This window comes from Dipodomys merriami, unplaced genomic scaffold (genome assembly GCF_024711535.1).
Source record: "Dipodomys merriami isolate MVZ:Mamm:240054 unplaced genomic scaffold, mDipMer1.0.p SCAF_123, whole genome shotgun sequence".
Classification (NCBI taxonomy): domain Eukaryota; kingdom Metazoa; phylum Chordata; class Mammalia; order Rodentia; family Heteromyidae; genus Dipodomys; species Dipodomys merriami.
The window spans coordinates 551,925-575,179 of NW_027202527.1; the positions used below are offsets into that span (position 1 = coordinate 551,925).

Here is a 23,255-nt window from a genome sequence, read left to right on the forward strand (position 1 = left end):
GAGAGCAGATGAATGGAGAGAGAAAAAAAGATAGACAAATACAGACATAATACCCAATGTATGTATGTATATGTATATATGTATATGTATATATATGTATATATATACATATATATGTATATATATATGAAAATGGAACTAGGTAATTTGGGTATGGATGGGTTTGGAAGAGATAGAGGAATAATGATTAAAGACATGACACTGATCAAGATGTGCTATATGAATAAACTAATATGTTGAATTGAAACCCTTTTTGTACAACTAAAAAAAATAGATAATTAAAAAGGCAGTTCTGGGTGGACTATTTCCAGTGTCATTTTCAAGTACATTGGGCAGGAGAAACTACACTTGCTAGATTGAAGTGACGGCCAACAGCAGACGTTTGTTATTTTTGCCAGTTAACCTGGATGAGGCTCCAGGTGATAAGGTTGGTGTGCCTGCTGCATCTCAGATTGGGGTTCTTTGTTTTGATCTTTTAAATTGTTATGATATGCAGAGGGGTTACCATTATGTAAGTTAGGTAAAGAGTACATTTCTATTGGACAATGTAACCACTTCCCTTAATCTTCTGGTTTTTCCCTTCTCTCCTTATGTACAACTTATATAGTTCATTTTCAACATAGTAGTCTAATAGTATCTTTTTTATGTGTCTGCCAGTTTGGAGGCTTCAACTCTGTCCTTATTGCTGCCTGAGCTCTTACGCTCAGGGTTAGTGATGATCACTTCAACCTGAGATCCACTTCTAGCATTTTTTGTATAGGAGTGTTTAATTGGAAGTAAGTGTCTCAGGTACTTTCCTGCCTTTAATCCTGAGATCTCAGCCTCTTGAGTAGCTAGAATTACAGACTTGAGCCATCAGCATCCAGCTATTTATATTATTCTTCATTCATTGTTGGTCATGGGGCTTGAACTCTGGGCCTGGGCATTGTCCCTCAGCTCTTCAGCTCAAGGCTAGCACTCTGCCACTTGAGCCACAGCACCACTTCCAGTTTTATAGTGGTTAAGTGGAATAAGAGCCTCACAGACTTTAATGCCAGGGTTATCCTTGAACTGAAATCTTCAGGTCTCAGCCTCCTGACTAGGATTAGAGGCATGAGCCACCAACATCCAGCTCGTTTTTAATTTTTGGTTGCAGGTACCGATTCAGGGCCTCATAATCTTCCTTAGACTTTTCATTCTAAGGCTTTGGGCTCAACCACTTGAGCCACAGCTCCACTTAGCTTTTTATTGGTTAATTGGAGATAAGAATTTGAATGGAGATCCTCCATATCTCAGTATCCTGAACAGTATTATAGGCATGAGCCACAGGTACCTAGTTTATATGTTTTTGGCTTTTGTTTTTGCTTTTATTGGGAGCTGAGCAGTTTTATTAATAATACTGGCAGCTTATGCTTGTAATCCTAACAGCTTAAAAAAATCCTGTCCCAAGTAAGTAGCAGTGTGCCAAAAAGAAGGCATAACTAAAGTGGTACAGTGGCAAACATAAGCAAGAAAGTCCAGTGAGAGCTAAAGTCCCTGAGTCCAAGACCCAGTATTGGCACACATACACAAAATATTGACAATTCTTTTTGAAATATTTCTTTCTTACTGTAAAATGGGACAAAATTTAATTATTATTTTTCCTTTTCCAGCATTATCTGCATATCAGAGATACTACAGTTTACAGTCTGATTACTGGAAGGTTAGTACAAATTTGAATACCAATTTTGTTTTATTTGTGGAGGTAGAATGTAATCAATATATTTTCCATCTTTTTTACTAATTAAAACATGATTATTATAAAGATGATGTAACTCAGGTAAATAATACATTTTTTGGACACTGTTATCCCTCCCACACTCTACCTGTTTTCCTTCTTATCCCTCCAACAAATTGTATACTTTGTTTCCTACATAGTGTCTATCTAGTACCCCTGCTGCATTTGTTTACCCTCTGTCCCTCATTTTCTGTGTCCTCCTTGCCCTCCCAAAGACAGATTAAAAAAAAAAAAAGAAAAGAAAACAAAAACGGCAACAAAGAAAATTCTTGTTTCCATTTCCTGGAGCTCATTTTGATAAATAATATTTTATATGATCAGAAGCATATAGACATTTTGCCTTTGTGTTCCTCTTCTAAAAGTAAACTCTTTTGATCTTACAGTAAATACTTAGAATCCTGTATAATTTATCATGTCCCATCTAGATTCCACATATGAGAAAAAAAAAGCAGTTTCATTTTATTAATCACAAAATAATAGTTATAATGATGGACTTTTATTTGCAGGGAATGAATCAGTACTTTATTTGTCTTTTGAGAAAAATACATTTTTTTGTGAGCTTTTTTTTTTTTTGGGGGGGGGTCCGGTCGTGGGGCCGGAATTCTGGGCCTGAGCGCTGTCCCTCAGCTCTTCAGCTCAAGGCTAGTGCTCTACCATTTGAGCCACAGTGCCACTTCCGGCTTTTTTCTTTTTGCTTATGTGGTGCTGAGGAATCGAACCCAGGGCCTCAGGCCTGCAAGGCAAGCGCTCTACCACTGAGCCACCTTCCCAGCCCCTAGTGAGCATTTTTGATTACAGTGTCTTGGTCTTTTTTTTTTTTTTGGTAGATCATGTAGCTTTAACTCTGGGTGTGGGCGCTATCCCTTAGATCTTCAGTTCAAGGCTAGCGCCCTACCTCTTGAGCCACAATGCTCACTTCCAGCCTTTTCTGTTTATGTGGTGCTGAGAAATCGAATTCAGGGCCTCATGCATATGAGGCAAGAACTTTACCACTGAGCCACCTTCCCAGCCTAGTCTTTATTTTTATTTTATTTTATTTTATTTATATGGAATGTGTCATCCTTGCACAGGGGCTATGTAATCTCTATATTATTTAGGCCTTTAGTATCTATTCTGTGGAAGCATATGGCATGTCTTAGTCTTAATTAGTATTGTTATGGTTAGTACCATATTATAGGCAAAGAGGCCTGATTCTAGAGGACATGAGAAGGAGGTTTCAACAACTTAGTCTAGCTACTAGGACCTAAGTAATACTGGAAAAGCAGGGAAATAACTAAGTCACTGTGCAGTTTTGGAATGCAAAAGATGGAGCATCCTAACCTGCATTCGGGGTACTAATATTCTGTTTTAGGTTTAATTACAGGAAGAATTGATGCAGGAAGTAAAAGCAGTCTCAGTTCTCATTACCTTGCTCTTGTACTTCATGAACTACAGGGATGTCTATCCAGAGAAGTCCTTGTTTCCTGGAGATAGTTTAGTTCTCAAAAGTTTTGCTGCTTGAAAAGCAATTTTGAACAGGATTACTTACTCTCATTTTGAGTGAGGATGTTTACATCCTGAGTGTAAGCTACACTTTTTTTTTTCCAGTCATGGGACTTGAACCATTCTTTTGTTTGTTTATTTTGTTTTGTTTTTGTTTTTTGTCAGTCATGGGGCTCGAACTCTGGGCTGGGCGCTGTGCCTGAGCTCTTCCACTCAAGGCGAGTGCTCTACCATTTGAGCCACTTGCCACTTCCAGTTTTCTAGTGGTTTATTGGAGATAAGAGTCTCAGGGACTTTCCTGCCCAGGTTGGCTTTGAACCGTGCTGGCTTTGAACCACTATTCTCAGATCTCAACCTTCTGAGTAGCTAGGATTACAGGTATGAACCACCAGCACAACCAGCACACCGTATCAGTGGTAGAATATTTGAAACTCAAAAATGATAGAAAACATAACTTGTTTATTTTACTTGGAATATTTTATAATTATTAAATTCATAGTTTAGTTAACTAGAAGGCAGATGGTGATTTAAGAATGTGGTCAATTAAGAGGCCAGTATATAAGCTTGAAGAACTAACTAGAACAATATAAAGTAATAATTATGTAAACTACAGTATTTCATATGTTATACATTGATTTTTTTCAAAAATTCAGAGAAATTTTACCAACAAAAAAATCCTTAAGAGTAAATAATTTCACAAAAAAAACCTCTGATAGGGGCTGGGAAGGTGACTCAGTGGTAGAGCACTTGCCTTGCATGCTCAAGGCCCTGGGTTTGATTCCTCAGCACCACATAAGCAAAAAGAAAAAAGCCCGAAGTGGCGCTGTAGCTCAGTGGTAAAGTGTTAGCCTTCAGCTGAAGAGCTGAGGGACAGCACCCAGGCCCAGAGTTCAGGCCCCACGACCGGACCCCAAAAAAAAACCTCTGATAAAAACTCAAAAGTTTTATGTAGGAAAAAGCTAATATATTTAGACACAATTTCAATTAAGTACATGACAGAAATATACTAGGTTAGCAGGGCACTGGTGGCTCATGCCTGTAATCCTACCTACTCAGGAGGCTGAGATCTGAAGATTGTGGTTCAAAGCCAACCCTGGCAGGAAAGTACATGATATTCATCTCCAATAAGCCAACAGAAAACCAGAAGTGGAACTGTGGCTCAAGTGGTAGAGCCTTGAGCTGACAGTGCCCAGGCCCAGAGTTCAAGCCCCATGACCAAAAAAGAAAGAAACAAAGAAAAGAAAAAGAAAAAGAAAAAAAAAAAAGAAATAAACTAGATTAATGTAGAGGCACACTAAGGAGCCCCAGGTTAGTATTTGAACTAAGAAGCACCTTGTACTTGTTAGGCTGGTACTGTTAGCTTTGAGGTTCACTTTAAGGTGTCGATGGTATCCTTAGAACTGTGGCTAATTTTGGTGAAATTTTTGTGTTTTGAGTAACATTTAGGGAATTGTTGCCTAGACAAAGCTGTAAAGACTTTTTTCCCCTCTTGCTTTCTTGTGAGAATTTATAGTTTACTCTTTATTTTAGATCTCTCCTTGAATTTTTTTTTTGGGGGGGGGTCCAGTTGTGGGCCCTGAACTCTGGGCCTGGGTGCTGTCCCTCAACACTTCAGCTCAAGGCTAGCACTCTACCACTTGAGCCACAGCGCCACTTCTGGCTTTTTTCTTTTTGCTTATGTGTTGCTGAGGAATCGAACCCAGGGCCTCAGGCATGCAAGTCGAGCGCTCTACCACTGAGCCACCTTCCCAGCCTCCTTGAATTTTTTTAAAAGATTCTTTTAAATATGCGTTACTTGCACTAGAAATTTCTTTTAGTGTGATATTTCTACACATAACCCATCAATCTTACCTCCTTTGTCACTCTCCCTTATCCCTTTTCTGAATGTTTTCAATATTTACATGTAGCCAGGTATCTATGAATGTCTGTAATCATAGCTACTCATGAGGCTGAGATTTGAGGATTTGAGATTTGTGTTCAAAGCCAGCTCTAGTCAGACTTTTACATCCAATTAAACCTCAAAAATTGGAAGTGGAGGGCTGAGAGGATGGCTCAGTAGTAGAGTGCTTGCCTTGCATGCATGAGGCCCTAGGTTTGATTCCTCAGCACCACATAAGCAGAAAAAGTGGTGTTGTGGCTCAAGTGATAGAGCACTAGCCTTGAGCTGAAGAACTGATGGACAGCACCCAGGCTCAGAGTTCAGACCCTATGACTGACCCTTCTTTCCACCCCCCACCCCCACCCCCCCCATCCTTGAAAAAAAATGGAAGTGGAATTGTGTTTAGAGCACTAAAACTCAGGACCTGAGTTCAAGCCTCAAGACCTGCACAAACAAACAAACATACTTAGACCATATTTAACTTCACCATCCTTCTTCCTATTGATATCAATGCCTCTTTTCCAATAGTAATTGTTCACTTTTTTTTGGAAGGGGTGGATGCGTACTGGTCCTGGGGCTTGAACTCAGGACCTAGGTAGCCATTGTTCTTGACCAGTAACAGTACTATTTCTGATGTTTTGGTGATTAGTTTTAGGTAAGAGTCTCATAAACTTTCCTGCCTATGCTAGCATTGAATCATAATCCTCAGATCTCAGATCCTGAGTAAGCTAGAATTATAGGAATGAGCCACCGATTCCCAGAGCTTACTGTCTTCCTCCTCTTTCTTTTCTCTCCTCCTTGTCATCCCCTTCCATCTCCCCTTTTCCCTCTTTTTTTCTCCCTCTCTTCTTCTCCTCTCCCCACTTCTCCTTTTTTTTTTTTTTTTTTTTTTGGTTGGTCGTGGGACTGGAACTCTGGGCCGGCCTGAGTGCTGTCCCTCAGCTCAAGGCAAGCACTCTATCACTTGAGCCATAGCACCATTTCCGGTTTTCTGGTGGTTTATTGGAGATAAGAGTTTCATGGACTTTCCTGCCCAGGCTGGCTTTGAACTGCTATCCTCAGATCTCAACTTCCTAAGTAGCTAGAATTACAGGTGTGAGCCACTGGTGCCAGGCTCCTTCTCCTTTCTTTTGCATATGCATATATTTTACTCATAATAACTTCTTTTGTTCCTCTGTATTCCTCATCTATTCCTTGTTCAACAGCTTTCACTGAGTTTGTTTATGCCAGCTGGCTTCATACATAAACATGCAGTGTATTTTGTTTGTATTCACCCTTCATTAGTCTCTTTCTCTTTAATTTTCTTGCTTCTTTAAATATGACAGTAATTAAAATAAAATATTCTTTCTTTGTGAATGTGATGTGTGTGATGGTTTTCTTTTTCCTTTTAATTGGCTTAGATTGGGACTTGAAGTCCATATCTTATAGTTTTGCTCATTGGCTGGTGCTCTACCATCTGAGCCACATCTCCAAACCTTTGTGTGCTATTTTTAAAGTCTAAGTTGCACAGATCAGTGAAACATACTGTTGTTGGCTTGTCTTGCACAGTATGATGATCTAAGCTGAATCCACTTTATTGTGACTGATAGAATTTTATTTTTTTAATGGATGTATAATAGTCCAAGTTATATATGTGTCATAATTTCTTTGCCATCTTCAAGATTCATCATTCTTTGATTAACATCTTGGCTGATTCCCTTTTGGCTATTGTTAAAAAAAACTTCTGTAAACATATGTGGATATAATTATTGTTTATTGATTTAGGTTCCTTCAGGTATGTGTCCAAGAGTGGTATAGTTTCCTGAGGGATCTTCATACTGATTTCCTTAACCCTTGATCTAGTTTATATTTACCAATAGTATATGAGGGTTTTTCCCCCTTACCTATAGTCTCCAGCATTTGTTACTTACTTGATAGGTGCATTTCTGATTGGAATGAGATGAAACTTTAAGGTTGTTTTATTACTACTTTTTCCTTAAGAGATACGAATCTTTAACATATCAATTAGATATTTATTTTTCTTGGGACAACTATGTGTTCAGTTTGTTTATCTATTTATTATAGGTTATTCTTTTAGTGGTTATAATTTTCTAAACTCTTCATATATTCTTTTTTTGGTGTGGGGGGGATCCGGTTGTGGGGGCCTGAACTCTGGGCTTGGGCTCTGTCCCTCACCTCTTCAGCTCAAGGCTAGCACTCTACAACTTGAGCCACAGCACCACTTCTGGCTTTTTTTTCTTTTTGCTATGTGGTGCTGAGGAATCGAACCCAGGGCCTCATGCATGCAAGACAAGCGCTCTACCACTGAGCCTCCTTCCCAGCCCCTCTTCATATATTCTTGGTTTTAGCTCTTCTTGTGGAATAGCTGGTGAAGATTTTTTTCCCATTTTGGGATTTGTCTCTAGGTATTAGTCATTGTTTATTTTGCTGTGTAGAAAACTTTTTGATTTAATAAGTCTTATTTCTCCATTCTAGCTTTAGTTTTCTAGGCAATTAGAATTTTATTCAGGAAATAACTACTTATACCAGTATCTACCAGATTTTCTTTTTAGTGTTGTCAGTTTCATTTTACATTGAAAGCTTTTTATACATTTGGAGTTCGATTTTTATGCACAATGAGTGTTGCAGGGTGGGGATGGAGGTAGGGGGAGAGAGTAAGAGTCTAGTTCAGTTTCTTTTCTTTTCTTTTTTTTTTTGGGTCCGGTCATGGGGCCTGCTGTCCCTCAGCTCTTCAGCTCAAGGCTAGCACTCTACCACTTGAGGCATAGCGCCATTTCTGGCTTTTTTCTTTTTGCTTATGTGGTACTGAGGAATCGAACCCAGGGCCTCAGGCATGCAAGGCAAGCGCTCTACTATTGAGCCACCTTCCCAGCCCCCTACTTCAGTTTTTTGCAAGTAGATAAGTTTACCTAACACCATTTCTTTAAGAGATTTCTTTTTTCTCCTGTGGTTATTTTTGGCTCATTTGTCAAAAATTATTACATGGCTGTAGCTGTGTCTTCCTTGCCCTTTCCCCCATCCCCAGGTCTTCTGTTCCCTTGGTCTTTATATCTGTTTTGTTCAATACCATGCTGTTTTTTGTTAGTTGAAAATCTACTATTGTAGAACTTTTCCCTTTTACCCTTTTTGCTTAGTTTTACTTTTGCTATATGGAGTCTTTTATGTTTCCATCTGAATTTTTGGATTGATTATTTCTGTGAAGAATGACTTTGGGATCTTTTTTTTGGGAGGGGGGGCAGTTCCTTGAACTCAGGGTCTGGGCAATGTCCCTGAGCTTCTTTTGCCCAAGGCTAGCACTGTACCACTTGTGCCACAGCACCACTTCCGGCTTTTTCTATTTATGTAGTACTGATGAATTGAACCCAGGTCTTCATGTATACTAGGCAAGCATTCTACCATTAAGCCACATTTCCAGCCTGGCTTTGGGATTTTGATGGCTATTTCTCTGAATCTGTAGACTGCTTTAATTAGCATGGCCATTTTTACAATATTCTTCTAATTTTTGACTATGTAAGATGTTCTGGTGGCCTTAATGTCTTGAAAGTTGTATCGTTGTCATTATAGGAGTCTTGACATTTTTCATTAAAATGACAGAGATTTTTTTTTATTGGTATTTTTCCTGGTCCATTGCAACCCATTCCTGGAGGCAGGCCCTCTTCCCGTCCCTGAACCTCCTGCCTAGTTCCTGGGGCTTGAACTCAGGGCCTGGGTTCATGAGCCTCTTTGTATTCAAGGTAGCATTCTCCCATTTGAAGCACAGTGCCACTGTGGCTTTTTTTTTTTTTTTTTGGTCGGTGGTGGGGGTTGAACTCTGGGCTTGGGCGCTGTCCCTCAGCTCTTCCGCTCAAGGCGAGCGCTCTACCACTTGAGCTACAGTGCCACTTCCGGTTTTCTGGTGGTTTATTGGAGATAGGAGTCTCACGGTCTCTCCTGCCCGGGCTGGCTTTGAACCGCGATCTTCATATCTCAGCCTCCTGAGTAGCTAGGATTACAGGCGTGAGCCACCAGCGCCCGGCCACTGTGGCTTTTTCTGAGTAGTTTACTGGAGATAAGAGTCTCAAAGATTTTCTTGCCCAGGCTGGCTTTGAACTGCCATTTTCAGATCTCCTAAGTTGCTAGGAATTATTGGCATGAGCCACAGTTCCCAGCTCTTCTGATTTCTTTCTTGGCCTGTTCATTATTGGTATATAGAAAAAGCTACTGATTTTTTATTTCCTCCACTCCTGGGCCAAGAAGTGCTAGTCCATTTGAACCCTTGAGGCCATGCTATTACCTCTGTTTCTCACAATTGGGCAAAACTTGTTAAAAGTGGATTATCAATAGATTTGTACCAAAAAGCTGGTCTTCAGTATATGAAACTTTGACTTGAAAGCAGACCTGTTTTTATTTTTCTCTTTTCTGCATCAGAGGCCTTTAAGCATTGCATGCAATGCTCTATTTTGTTGTTTTAAGTTTTTAGCTCTCATTTTATATGTAAGTTTTACTTTTCCTTCAATCATGAAGAATAGATTTTTTGGGTATTCTAGCTTAGTTTGATAATTATTATCTTCAGGGCTTTGATTATTTTTTCATGCCTTTCTTGTTTGTCTTAAGGAACCTGTTATTTCAATGGTTGCTATTAAAGTAGCTTATTGCTTCTCCTTTGCAACTTATAATATTCTTTTATTTAGTATTTAGTGTTTTGGCTATGTTGAATTATGTTTATTTTCTGATTTTACCTTTGATGACCCTCTTTTAGTAAGGATGGGGAAATTTTTTTTGCCATATTTCTATTACTTTAGTCATGATGAATTGTACAAAATTACCTATATCAGATAATAAAAAAGTATATAGACAAAAAAATCTAAATAAGCCATCTTCAATCCTGTCTTCTCCTATCTTCAATCCTAGCTATTCAGCAGGATTAGTAGTTAAAAACTTGACTGATAGTAAAGTTTAAGATTCTATCTCCAATTAATCAGCAATATGCCAGCCTGGAAACATGGATCAAGAGGTAAGGTATGAGCCAGAAACAAGCAAGCCAAATTCTGAGTTTAACTCCAAGTTCTGGTAAGTAAAAACAAACAAAACCAACAACAAAACTAAACAGCAATAAAGACAACATATTATCTATCTATCTGTAGATCTATAGTATATCTATATATATAGATATACTATAGATTTATAGTATATCTATATCTATAACTATAGATCTGTATCTATAGATCTAGATCTAGATTTCTTTTTAAAACTTGGTTAGGCAAAGTTTGCTTCTGCAGGATGTGACATCAGCCAAAAATCTTCTGAGTAGACAGGCTGCTTGTTCCCTTTTTGTCTCCAACCCATCAGGCCCCACTCAGGTTCACAATCTATAAAAGGATGAAGCTTAATTAACAGGATTTGACTAAAATTCAAGGAGTGTCTCACAGGATGTCTGAAAGTGCTCAGAAAAAGGATGTATGTAACAAAAATGTAATTAACAAGTGCAATATATATATATATATATATATTTAAAATTAACTTTAAATTGCCTCTGTGTCTTTATACGTCTGTATGTCTTTTTTTTTTTTTTTTTTTTGGGTCAGTGGTGGGGCTTGAACTCTGGGCCTGGGTGCTTTCCCTCAGCTCTTCAGCTCAAGGCGAGCGCTCTACCACTTGACCTACAGCACCACTTTTGGTTTTCTGGTGGTTTATTGGAGATAGGAGTCTCACGGTCTCTCCTGCCCGGGCTGGCTTTGAACCGCGATCTTCAGATCTCAGCCTCCTGAGTAGCTAGGATTACAGGCGTGAGCACGTCTGTATGTCTTTGTCATGAAAAAGCCTCAGCTAGAAGTCAAACACAGAGCCTAGAGGAAGTTCTAATAGCAAGGTCAGGCCCAAAGATTTGTTCAGGCTAGCCCTTTGTTGCAAAGGCAGGGCCCCTAACAGCTTCAAGTCTCAACCTAGGCTCCAAGATTCATCCTCCCAGCTGTTTTGTGTGTTTTTGTGTTGGTTCTAGTGCTTGAAAACAGGTTCTAGGCCTAGGCACTGCCCCTGAGCTTTTTTTTTTTTTTTTTTTTTGTCGGTCGTGGGGCTTGAACTCTGGGCCTGGGCGCTGTCCCTCAGCTCTTCAGCTCAAGGCGAGTGCTCTACCACTTGAGCTACAGCACCACTTCCGGTTTTCTGGTGGTTTATTGGAGATAAGAGTCTCACGGTCTTTCCTGCCTGGGCTGGCTTTGAACCGCGATTCTCAGATCTCAGCCTCCTGAGTAGCTAGGATTACAGGCGTGAGCCACCGGCGCCCGGCTTGCCCCTGAGCTTTTTTACCCAAAACTTTCACTGTATCACTTGAGCTATGCATAGCTCCTCTAATGGCTTTTTGGTGATTAATTGGTGATAAAGAGCATTAACTGTTAAGCTGGCTTGGAACCCTGACCCTCATTGGCTTCCTAAGTAGCTTAGATTATAGGTGTGAACCATGGGCATTGACCTCCAGCTCTTTTAATGGAGTTTCTGATGGGTTTTTTGAGACTCATTTCTTTTAAGGACAACCAAAGTGCTAGGTGCTGGTGGCTCAGGCCTGTAATCCTAGTTACTCAGGAGGCTGAGATCTGAGGATCATGGTTCAAAGCCAGCTCCAGCAGGAAAATCTGTGAGACTCTTATCTCTAATAAATTACTCAGAAAACCAGAAGTGACACTGTGCCTCAAGTGGTAGAGCACTTTCCTTGAGCTGAAAAGTGAGGGACAGCCCCAGGCCCAGAGTTAAAGCCCCACAACGGACAAAAAAAAAAAAAAAAAAGAACAACCAAAGTAGCCAACAATCTGCCTCATTCCTCCAAAGGCTGTGTCTAGCTTGTGTAACCCATCTCTGCCAGGTATTACCTGACAGACACTTGGAACAGCCACCTCTACCAAACATCTGCAAGCAATACTTCTTTGTGGAACTCTGCTCAACATTGTATTCTGGAACTTACACTCACAGGGTGAAAGTGAAAGAATTTGCCATTTTGTCTTTATTCTTGATATCATTTAAAAATTTTGTTTATTTTTGTCCATTCTGGGGCTTGAACTCTGGGCTTGGGTGCTGTCCCTCAGCTCTTCAACTCAAGGAAAGTGTTCTACTATGAGATGAGCCACAGCGCCAGTTACGGTTTTCTGGTGGTTTATTAGAGATAAGAGTCTCACAGACTTTCCAGCCTAGGCTTGCTTTGAACCGAGATCTGAGGATCTCAGCCTTCTGAGTAGCTAGGATTACAGGTGTGAACCATCGGTGCCCAGCTCTCATGTCATGGATTTTTGAGTTAACTTTGGTTTATGTTGTGCGGTTGAACCAGACTTTATTCTTTGCCATGTGGATATTTTTGTTCCAGCATTATTTATTATTCTTGTCTTGATACCTTTTCAGTGAATCAGTTGAACAAATACAGTTTGCATCAATAATTCTAGCTAATTTAGAGTCACAGATTGAGAGGATTGCAGTTCCCAGGTCAGTCTGGGCAAAAACCAGTGAAAGGGAATAGCTTGCATGGTAGAGTACCTGTCTTATCAAGGCCAAGATCACAAAAACAAAACAAAAAAATTATAAAAGCTTAAAATCATGTGTTTGTATGTATGTGTATATGTATGTATATATATTTGTTTGTGCTGTTATCAGGGCTTGAAAACAGAAATTTTCACTCTTACCTTTTTCTCATGGCTGGTGCTCTACCATTTGAGCTTTACCTCCAGTGCAGCTTTTCTGTTGTTAATTAAGAAATGGAGTTGTGTTTTTCTGCCCACATTAGCTATGAATTGCAATTCTCATTTCTTAGCCTTCTAAGTAACTGGGAGTCTGAGTCAGTGATACATGGCATAGAATGTAGTTTTTATAATATAAAAGAATAGAATATTATTTTATAATATAATATTTATGATAGAATATTGATTCATTCATTTACTCACTCATTATACCAATACTGCTGTTTGAACTCAGAGCCCAGGTTGGCTTTGCATCTAGAATATCAGATTTCAGCTACTTGAGTAGGTAGTTTTTACAGGGTTGAGCCATCAGTTCCTAGTGTAAATAATAGCTACGAATGACTTGTTCTTGCTTGGAATCTTGATATTTTCCTCTAAGTTGATCTTTACGTGTCTCTCTGATTAGAGGCTATGGATATTAGCTATTTGGATAAGGATTAGTCCAAGAAAGGAAGTTGTGATGATTTTTGTGGTAATTCTTGTGGAATATTTCTTTACTCTGGCAGATAGCATAGTAATAATGCCCATGTATTCAACTCTTGACTAGATGTCTTTTTCACTGTAAACTTGTTTATACTGACCAATGCTTTTGTGTTTTTGGTCTGAACAAGTTACTAAAGTTTCTTTCCAGTTTCTGTGTTAGACAGTTCAACAGATCAAGTAGATTGTATGTAAAAATTTCAAGGCAGTGATTATTGGAGGATATTTAAGGCAGATTGACTGAAGAACTAGAAGATAGAAAACTAGAAACTGTTAGTGGTAGTCAAGTTCTTCTGGTATGAGAAAGTTCAACTTGTATTTAAAATGGATGCTGAGGCAATAAAAAAACAGTAATTTAGTAATTTTGAGCAACTATTTAGTATTTTAAAAATAAAGGTTTAACTGAATTTTTCATATCCAAATAACTTTTGGGAGTTGAGTTTTGCATTTAATTTTAAAATATATTGTAATGTTCTGCAATTCTTTTTTTAAAAAATAACATTGAGCACAAATTTGATTACAATTTACAGTTTTAAAAGAACTACAGAAAGACTACAAACTGAAAAAAAATTACTTTTTTCCTGAATGTTTCTTTTATATTATCTTTGGAGTATTCTTCTGTAGATACACTTGCTTGTTTTTTTAATTTTTAATTATTATTTTTTTCTTCAGTCTAATGAAAAAGAAGTCAGAATATTTCTCTAGGTTTTTAGGCTTCTCTGTTAGCTGTTGATTCATTCTTCCTTCAAATTATACTCATTGTAAAATATTAAGAATATATATAATGTCTTGTATTTTATAGCTAATGCATGTTATAGATATAAGAACTTTTGTTAAAAGTTTCTTTCCCTTACAGAATGCTGCCTTTTTATATGGTCTTGGTTTGGTGTACTTCTACTACAATGCATTTCATTGGTAAGTCTTATTTTATATTTTTCTAGTAAGTTGTGTTTAATAAACACAAAATATTAATGTTCATTAAATATGTTTTCAGTAGTTTCATTTTAACCTTTCTGGGCTTCTATAAAAAGCTTAATTATCCTTTCCCTTCATCTGTATATACTTGTAATTTTGGCCAGTATATGTGTTATGTTTCTGTTTTTGCTATTGGGGGTGGTGGTAGTTGTAGGATTTGAATTCAGGGCCCAGGTTCTGGTCCTGAATTTTTCGCTCAGAGCTAGTGCTTTACCACAACTTCACTTCCAGCTTTCTGGTAGTTAATTGGAGATGAGTCTCATGATTTTCCCTGCCTGAGCTGGCTTTGAACCTCAATCCTAAAATCTTAGTCTCTTGATTAGTGCCTGGCTATGTATTAGTTTTTGTTGCTGTGATAAACACTAGAGAGAAACTAAAATAGGAAAAATATAATTTTTGCTCATGGTTTTAGAAATTTTAGGCAATCATCTATTAACACTATTACTTGGAATAATGACCCCATGACTTCCCCCAAGTTGATTAGTTGGTAATCAAGTCTTTGTATGTTAGCCTTTGCAGGGACCAATCATGTCTTAACCATAGCAGACAATAATTTGTAACATAGTTTACTCTTTCTACAAATAGCATGTAACTAGTGAACCAATTACAAACTTCCCTTAGTTACCATTCAAGATTGAGAATCAGGTATGATCATAGTATACAAAATGTTGAAAGGAATGGAAAAATTTTGACTATTTCCTGCTCTCATTTGAATGTTTTATAATTATAAAGGAAGATGGACAGGGATGCATATGGCCAAGATTTAGGTTATCCAGATTATTAATTAATTAGCTAGTTAGTTAATTAAATTTCACTGCTTGGGGTCCTCCACCTCTTGACTTTTTGTTCTAGACTAGTGCTCTACCACTTGAGTCATCTCCACTTCCAGTGTTTTTTCTGGTTAGTTAAGATAAGCATCTCATGGACTTTTCTGCCCAGGTTTACTTTGAACCTGTATCCTAAGATCTCAGCCTCCTAAGTAGCTAATAAATCAGGTTTCAGCACCTGATTTATCCTAATATTTATAGCATAGTTTTAAAATAGGAATTAATAAGCATTTAATATGACTATCCAAACGTAAATATTTATCTTAAACTTGTGTACCTTTGGCTACTAATTTTTTTCCTCCTCTACTTGTGACTGCTTAACCTGGAAGTACCAAATTATTTGTGAGAGAACATATAAATTATAGATCCTTATAATTTTTTTCATTGCTTTAAGTATTATGTGTGAGAGAGTGTATGTGCATGGTGTGTGTGTGTGTGTGTATCTGTCTGTCTGTCTGTGTGTCTGTGTGTCTGTGTGTTCTGGTTGCTGAAACTGAGAGTCTATGTGCTGGTTCCTGTCCCTTAGACTTTTTTGCTGCCACTTTAGTCACAGCTTCACTTGCAGGTTTTTGGTATACTTTTCCTAGTCACAACCAGGATCTTCTTATCTCAGTTTTCTGAATAGCTACAGTATAGGTATGAGCCATTGGCATCCAGCTGCTTTAAGTAATTTTACATTGAAACCTATTACTTTCTTGTCATCAACCATATTTAAAACCAATGATAATTGGGGCCAGTTTGAAATTTCTGTTAATTTCTTGAAATTCTACTCAGCGTATTCACAAGTTTTAACTTTTTGAAAGAGAGGAGGTCTTACCTTAATCCCTTAATTTTGATGATGGAGAAAAATAGATGTTAGTTTTACTTATTGTTATTTAATGATTTATTTAGTGAAATTGAGTCATGAGCGTAGTAAATATTTTGTTTTGTGGGGCTTGAATTCAGAGCTGAGGTATTATCGGAGAATTTTAGGGTCAAGACTAGCATTCTACTACTTTGAGTCACAGCCTCACTTCCAGCTTTTTGGTAGTTTATTGGAGATAAGAGTTTCTTGGACTTCCTTGTCTGAGCTGACTTGGAATTATGATCCTCTTTTCTTATCCTCCTGAGTAGCTTAGATTATAGGAATGATTCACTGGCACCCAGCTTTAATGTAATACTTTAAAGATATGTGCCTCTGTGTGTGTGTGTATGTATAAGTGTGTGTATGTGTGTGCTAGAATTTAGATTCAGGGCCTCTAGCTCACACTTGGCTTTTTCATTCCTGAATGGCACTCTATTCCTTGAGTTATGTAGCCATTTCTAGATTTTGGTTAGCTGAAGATAAAAGCCTTAGGAATTTATGTGCCTGGGAACTCTGAACCTTAATCCTTAGATTTCAACCTTGTGAATAGTGAGAGTGCCTGGCATGAGATCTCTAATCATTTAAATTATTGGGAAGAGCACAAAAGGTTACAAAGTTTATGATAGGCCTAAAATTACATAAATTGTACTACATTATTTGTTCTACTTTTAGTCAGTATTTTATTTTGTTTTTTGAAAATGAAAAACAGCTCTGAACTTAATTAGATAAAAATCTAAGATTGGTCACAGATTGTATAGTTTGAGAATTTTTACATAGTAAAATTGAAGGTAAAAAAAGAAATTATAACAAAAAAGAGCCAGCTCAGATTCAGTTATTCGTGATTAGGTTTTATGAGTTGTGAAAGATGGTTGTACCTTTTGATATGTCACTAAAAGATTTAAAAGTATTTTCCATGTGATTTTCTTTTAAAATACATATTGTTGTAATAAAAATATACTTAATCACAGATTTTTATGTGTATGTGTGTGTGGCTATTTTGGACGTTGACTCAGCCCTTGACCTTTGCTTCTTGAGGTTAGTGCTCTGTTACTTCAGCCACAGCTCCACTTCCAACTTTTATTTAGTATTTAATTCAAGATAAGAGTCTTACAAACTTTCTTGGGCAGGCTGACTGCCAACTGTAGTCCTCACATCTCAAGCCTTTTGAGTAGCCAGGATGACAGTTATGAATCACCAGCTCCTGGCTTAATCACTTTTTTGTTATTGTTGGGATTGGTTGTGGAGCTTGAACTCAGGGCTTAGGTGTTGTTCCAGAGCTCTTTTGCTCAAGGCTAGCACGCTACAACTTTGAGCAACAGCTCCACTTCTGGTTTTCTGGTGGTTAATTGGACATCTGAGTTTCTTGGACTTTCCTGCCCAGTCTGGCTCATCCTTCTCAGTATCTAGGATTACAGGCTCACACAGCCCAGCCTAATCACAGATTTTTGTAAGTATAAGAACTATCAAGGTAAAAAGAGTATTGCTTTATACTATTAGGTGTTGTGATTGGGATCTACATTTTTTTACTGATTAGAATATTGGTATTTATTTTGTAACATTAAGGTTCTATATCTTTTTCTTTCAGATATTTGGGGAAATAAAGTAATGCAGGAAAACAGATTTGCTTTGTTTCCAGTAATATTCTTTTTTCTTTTTATGGAGGAAGTGTAGTAATTCATATAATTGAAGTAATAAAAAAGATTCAAAAAAATGTCCAGAAGAAAATAGGTTCTATTACTTCATTTGTAATCAAGACATTTTATAAAGATAAAACAATTATGACAGATTATTGGATTAATAAGGATTAGAAGTCCCCAAAGTAGTTCCACATGAAAATAAGCTTAATCTATGCAAAAATAAGCGTCTATTTTTTTTGGTGGAAGTAACATTGTTATTTACTACAAATTAAAATACTCTAGAGGAAACTTTTATAGAAAAATAAAAATCAGGGCTGGGAAGGTGGCTCAGTGGGAGAGTGCTTGCCTTGCATGCCTGAGGCCCTGGGTTTGATTCCTCAGCACCACATAAGCAAAAAGCAAAAAGCCAGAAGTGGCGCTGTGGCTCAAGTGGTAGAGCGCTAGCCTTGAGCTGAAGAGCTGAGGGACAGTGCCCAGGCCCAGAGTTCAGGCCTCATGACCGGACCCCCCCCAAAAAACAGAAAGAAAAAGAAAAAGAAAAATCATCCTTCTACTATATCATTGTTACTTAGAATCATTTGTCAGTGGATTGTAAACTAAATATGCAAGGCAAAATTAATGTTTATAAAAAGTTTATAAACTTTCTAACGTATATAAATTACAAAAAACTAAATTATACTAAATAATTGTTTCTTGGCCATTTTTGTATTTGTTTATAATTTGTTTTCTGAACATGAAAATTTGCACAACTAAAACTCAATTAGATAAAATCTAAGATTGCTCTGTAGTTTAAGAATAGTTAAGGATACCTTTTTTGGTCCATTTTCACATAGTTAAAATTGCTTTTCAAGAACTTTCTGGCTGGCCCAGGCCTACTAGCATTTCAGGAAACTGAGCTCTGAAGATTGTGGGTGGAAGCTAGCCAGGGCAGAAAAATCTATGACATTCTTATTTCTGATTAGCAAGGGGAAAAACAAAAACAAAAACAAGTAGAGATGGCTCAAGAGGTGGAGTGTGATCCTGGAGCAGAAAAAGCCAAGGGAAAGCACAGGACTCTGTAAGGCAGGCAGGCAGGCAGGCCAGGAGGGAGGGAGAGAGGAAGGAAGGAAGCAAGGAAGAGAGGAAGGGGAGAAGGGAAGAAGGGAGCACAGGACTTTCCTTGTTTTTTTGTTGTTGGTTGTGGGGTTTGAATGCAGGATCTGAGCACTGTCCCTGAGCTCTTTTTGCTCAAGGCTGGAACTCTACCACTTTGAGCCACGGTGGTTCTGGTTAATTGGAGACAAGAGTCTCATGGACTTTACTGCTGAGGTTGGCTTTGAATTTTGATCCTCAGATCTAAGCCTTTTGAATAGCAAGGATTACAGGTGTGAAGTACCACCCCCTCTCCCAGCCAGAACTTTCTTATAGCTCTCTGTAGTCAGAAATTATCTTTAAAATTTTATTAGAATGCTCTTTTTTGCCAAATACTACAATAAATTGAAAAAAATTCTGAGCATCTTTCTTGTAACAACTCAAATATGTATTAAAGGGCTGGGAAGGTGGCTCAGTGGTAGAGTGCTTGCCTCACATGCATGAAGTCCTGGGTTTCTCAGCACCACATAAGCAGAAAAAGTTGGAAGTGGCGCTGTGGCTCAAGTGGTAGAGTGCTAGCCTTGAGCTGAAGAGCTGAGGCACGGTGCCCAGGCCCAGAGTTCACGCCCCATGACTGACAAAAACCAAAACCAAAAAAAAAAAATATGTACGAAAATAGTGTTGCTATTAAAATTGAGCAGCCAGAATAGTTTTTTAATAGTTTTTTAATACTATCAAGTAAAATATATACTTTAAAAACTTAAGTTTCTTTTGTCTACTTTTTCTCAGGGCAATTAAAGCATTTCAAGATGTACTTTATGTTGACCCCAGCTTTTGTCGAGCCAAGGAAATTCATTTACGGCTTGGGCTTATGTTCAAAGTAAACACAGACTATGAATCTAGTTTAAAGGTAGGTGATTGAGACCAGCCCCCCTCTCTCCCCCCCCCCCCCCGATTATTTGATGAATATGTGTATGTGTTTGTTTGTGTGTGTGTGTCTTTGTTAAATGCTATTGCAAGAATGGAAAATTCAGGATATAGATTAAAAAGACTAGGTTTGATTGACAGGCAGAAGAATAAATGCTTAACTTTTAAAGCATTAAGATTCTTAGCTATACTCAGGTACTACAGACCTAACTTCTGTGATCTGAGGATCATAGTCAAACCAGCCTTACAGACAGAGCTGTGAGACACTGCTCTCCAAATAATCAACAAAACTCAAAAAGTGGAGGTGTGTTTTGAGTGGGACAGTCCCAGCCATGGGTGGAAAAAGCTCAGTAAAGAGTAAGGAACACACACACACACACACACACACACACACACACACCCTTAACACACACACACACACACACACACACACACACACACACACACACACACACACACACACACACACACACACACACACACACACACACACACACACACACACACACACACACACACACACACACACACCCTTAAATCTATTCTCTCCTACTCCTGTTTTTTAAAAGGTTTTGTGAGCTGGAGATGGTGCAACTATTGATTTTATTTTAGCATCAACATTAATTTCGGCCAGCATTGAGAAGAGAAATTCATGATGATGTTCTAATCTTTGTCTGTCAGTTAGATTTTGAATGTGTTTCTTTAGATAACTATTGACTTCTAGCTGCAGAAAATGTGTCAGAGCAAAATTAACATCGTTTATCTTTTAGGCTTTTTATTTTATATAAATATTATTAACCCATTATATATACCAGCATGGATCAATGTGGTATTTGTACGTTGAACAAAGTCATGCACCTTGTACCTCTATCCTCCATCTTTCCTTTTTTTTTTAATTTAATTTTATTTTATTTGTGAACATACTGTACAGAGGAGTTACAATTACGTGGGCAGGATAATGCATACATTTCTTACCAAGCATTGCAGCCTCCTCCTTTGTTTACCCTTCACATCCCTTCCCAGCCTCCCCCCTCCCCCCCAATCCCAATCTTTCTCCTTCCCCCCCTTCCCCCCCCCAACTGCACCGACGTTGTAAAGCTCGTTTTGGACATGACAACTTGTACTTCTCATTGTTGCAACAGGTCCACCTGTATCCTTATAGAACTGGTTTTTCCCCATCTCCTCCACTAGTTATACTGACATCAAATATAGTGAAAGCAGAGGTTATACTGTGGGGGAGGGACATACAAAGCAACAAAGAGATAATCTTATAAATGCATTAGAAACACATGCATGAAAGAAAAAAACATTAAAATACACATCTAAGGGTTCATTTTCCTGACATCACATTATCTGACCTTTTCCGCTTGACTCATACATATACTAGATATTACAAATAAGGGAAACCATGGTATCCTCCATCTTTCTTAGTCTCCACTAATCACTTTTCTACTTGCAGGTTAACTCTTTATGGCTTATACATATGCGAGAAAGGAAGTATGATACTAGTATTCTTGTGTCGAGTTCATTTCATTAAATGTTCCATAATTAATCCATTTTGCTGCAAATGATAGCATTTTATTCTTGTTTATGGTTAAATATAGGTCCATTTTGTATACACCCCATATTTTCTTTATTCTTTTTGATCAAGGGATGGTTATAAGTAGCTTATAGGTATGATCCAGTGGAGCCTAAAGTTTAGTTTTTATATTGAATTCTTTGATTTATATTCTGCAGCAAGCCTTGTAATCTTTGTGGTTTTTCCAGAATGTTTTACTGTAATTGGAACTATGAATTCAGAACACATTTTTATTTAAAAATCTAATCACAAACATGTAACAAATTGTAATTTTGCAGTTGTGTTTGATAGATAATGCAGTTTGACATTACTAATCTGGTGTAGACACTTTACTGAGAGTTCACTTTAGAATATAGTTAGATTTTATATCAATGTTACATGAAAGAAAAAAAAGTGTTTTTTTAAAGTGAGATATTAGCTCACTATATTTACTACTCCATAGACTGGTGCTATGGCTTGAATATGTTCCTCAAAAAATATGTGAAAATATAATCTTAAGTGTAGTAGTGTTAGTACGATATGTGTGGTATGTTGTTTTTATTTTATCTTCATGAAAGGATTAATGCAGAATATAAGCCTTAATATTATAGGTTTAAATTCTAGGTACGTAATGACTTCCATCAGGTTGTGATGTGTGAAGAAGACACATATCAGTACATCCTCTCAATCATTGAAATACTAGACTCTAGTACTATGAATTGAGTATATTTCTTTTTTTTTTTTTTTTTTTGTTGGTCATGGGGCTTGAACTCTGGGCCTGGGCACTGTCCCTCAGCTCTTCAGCTCAAGGCTAGCGCTCTACCACTTGGGCTACAGCACCACTTCCGGTTTTCTGGTGGTTTTTATTGGAGATAGGAGTCTCAAGGTCTTTCCTGCCTGGGCTGGCTTTGAACCGCAATCCTCAGATCTCAGCCTCCTGAGTAGCTAGGATTACAGGCATGAGCCACCATCACCCGGCTGAGTATATTTCTTTTGGTTGTTAACAGTATGTAGTATTCTAGTATGACACCACAAAACAGATACATTCTTTATACATAGCCTGGGCACTGTCATTTATCTTTTTTGCTCAAAGCTAGTATTCTTCCACTTTACCTCAGCCTTACTTCCAATCTTCTTAGTGGTTAATTGGAGGTGAGAATCTCACAAATTTTCCTGCTTGAGTTGGTTGTTGTTGTTTTTGTTGTTGTTGCTGCTGTTAGTCGTGGGGTCTGAACTCTGGCCTTGGCATTGTCCCTCAGCTCTTCAGCTCAAGGCTAGCACTCTACCACTTGGGCCACAGTGCCACGTCCAGCTTTTTCTGCTGAGGAATTGAACCCAGGGCCTCATACATAGAAGGCAAGCACTCTACCACTGAGCCATCTTCCCAGCCCCCCTGCTTGAGTTGTTTTTGAACCAAAATCCTCAGATTTCAGTCTCTTAAATAGCTAGGATTACAGGCACAAGCCAATTTGTTGGACTTTACCTGGCTTGTCTTTTCATTTATAGCACTCAAAATAAATTCAATGTAATTTTAAGGACCATAGGATTTTCAGAATGATAAATTAACATTACTTCAATTTTAAGTTACCAATTGTATTATAAAAAATTACTGTAGTAACCATATTAACTCTTGTCACCCTGTCCTGGGAAGCTGGAATTCCGTAGCTGGTTCTTGTATTCTAGCTTCTCAAGGGGCTAAAACCTTCTAACATTGAAGTTTGAGGCCAGCTGACACAGAAAAGACTTGGAAACTATATCACCAACTAACCAGAAAAACTCTGGATTGGAGGTGTGACTCAAGTGGAATAGAGTACTAGCACTGAGCAAGAAATTGGGAGTTAAAAGTCTACGGTGCTGCATTAAAGCTCTGGTATTGCAACATACACATGTACACTTATATACATACAGGATGTTGCTTCATTGATGACTCATTTAGGAAAAATATTTATAATTTTAAGATTTGTTACACTTGAAAAAATAATATAAAGTCTGGGGCTGGGAAGGTGGCTCAGTGGTAGAGCGCTTGCCTTGCATGCCTGAGGCCCTGGGTTCAATTCCTCAGCACCACATAAGAAAAAAGCCAGAAGTGACGCTGTGGCTCAAGCAGTAGAGCGCTAGCCTT

General features: G+C 38.0%; 1 protein-coding gene across 6 annotated transcripts in view; it reads left to right on the forward strand.

Annotated features, from left to right (window-relative positions):
• The window catches only part of LOC138823808 (lysine-specific demethylase 6A-like), a 172,552-nt gene that overhangs the window by 49,720 nt on the left and 99,577 nt on the right, over nt 1–23,255 (forward strand). For all 6 annotated transcript variants that reach the window (XM_070017362.1, XM_070017368.1, XM_070017363.1 and 3 more), the window contains exons 4-6: nt 1,632–1,681; nt 14,151–14,209; nt 19,438–19,558. In XM_070017362.1, the coding sequence (XP_069873463.1) occupies nt 1,632–1,681; nt 14,151–14,209; nt 19,438–19,558 (230 nt within the window). The remainder of the gene's footprint in view (nt 1–1,631; nt 1,682–14,150; nt 14,210–19,437; nt 19,559–23,255) is intronic.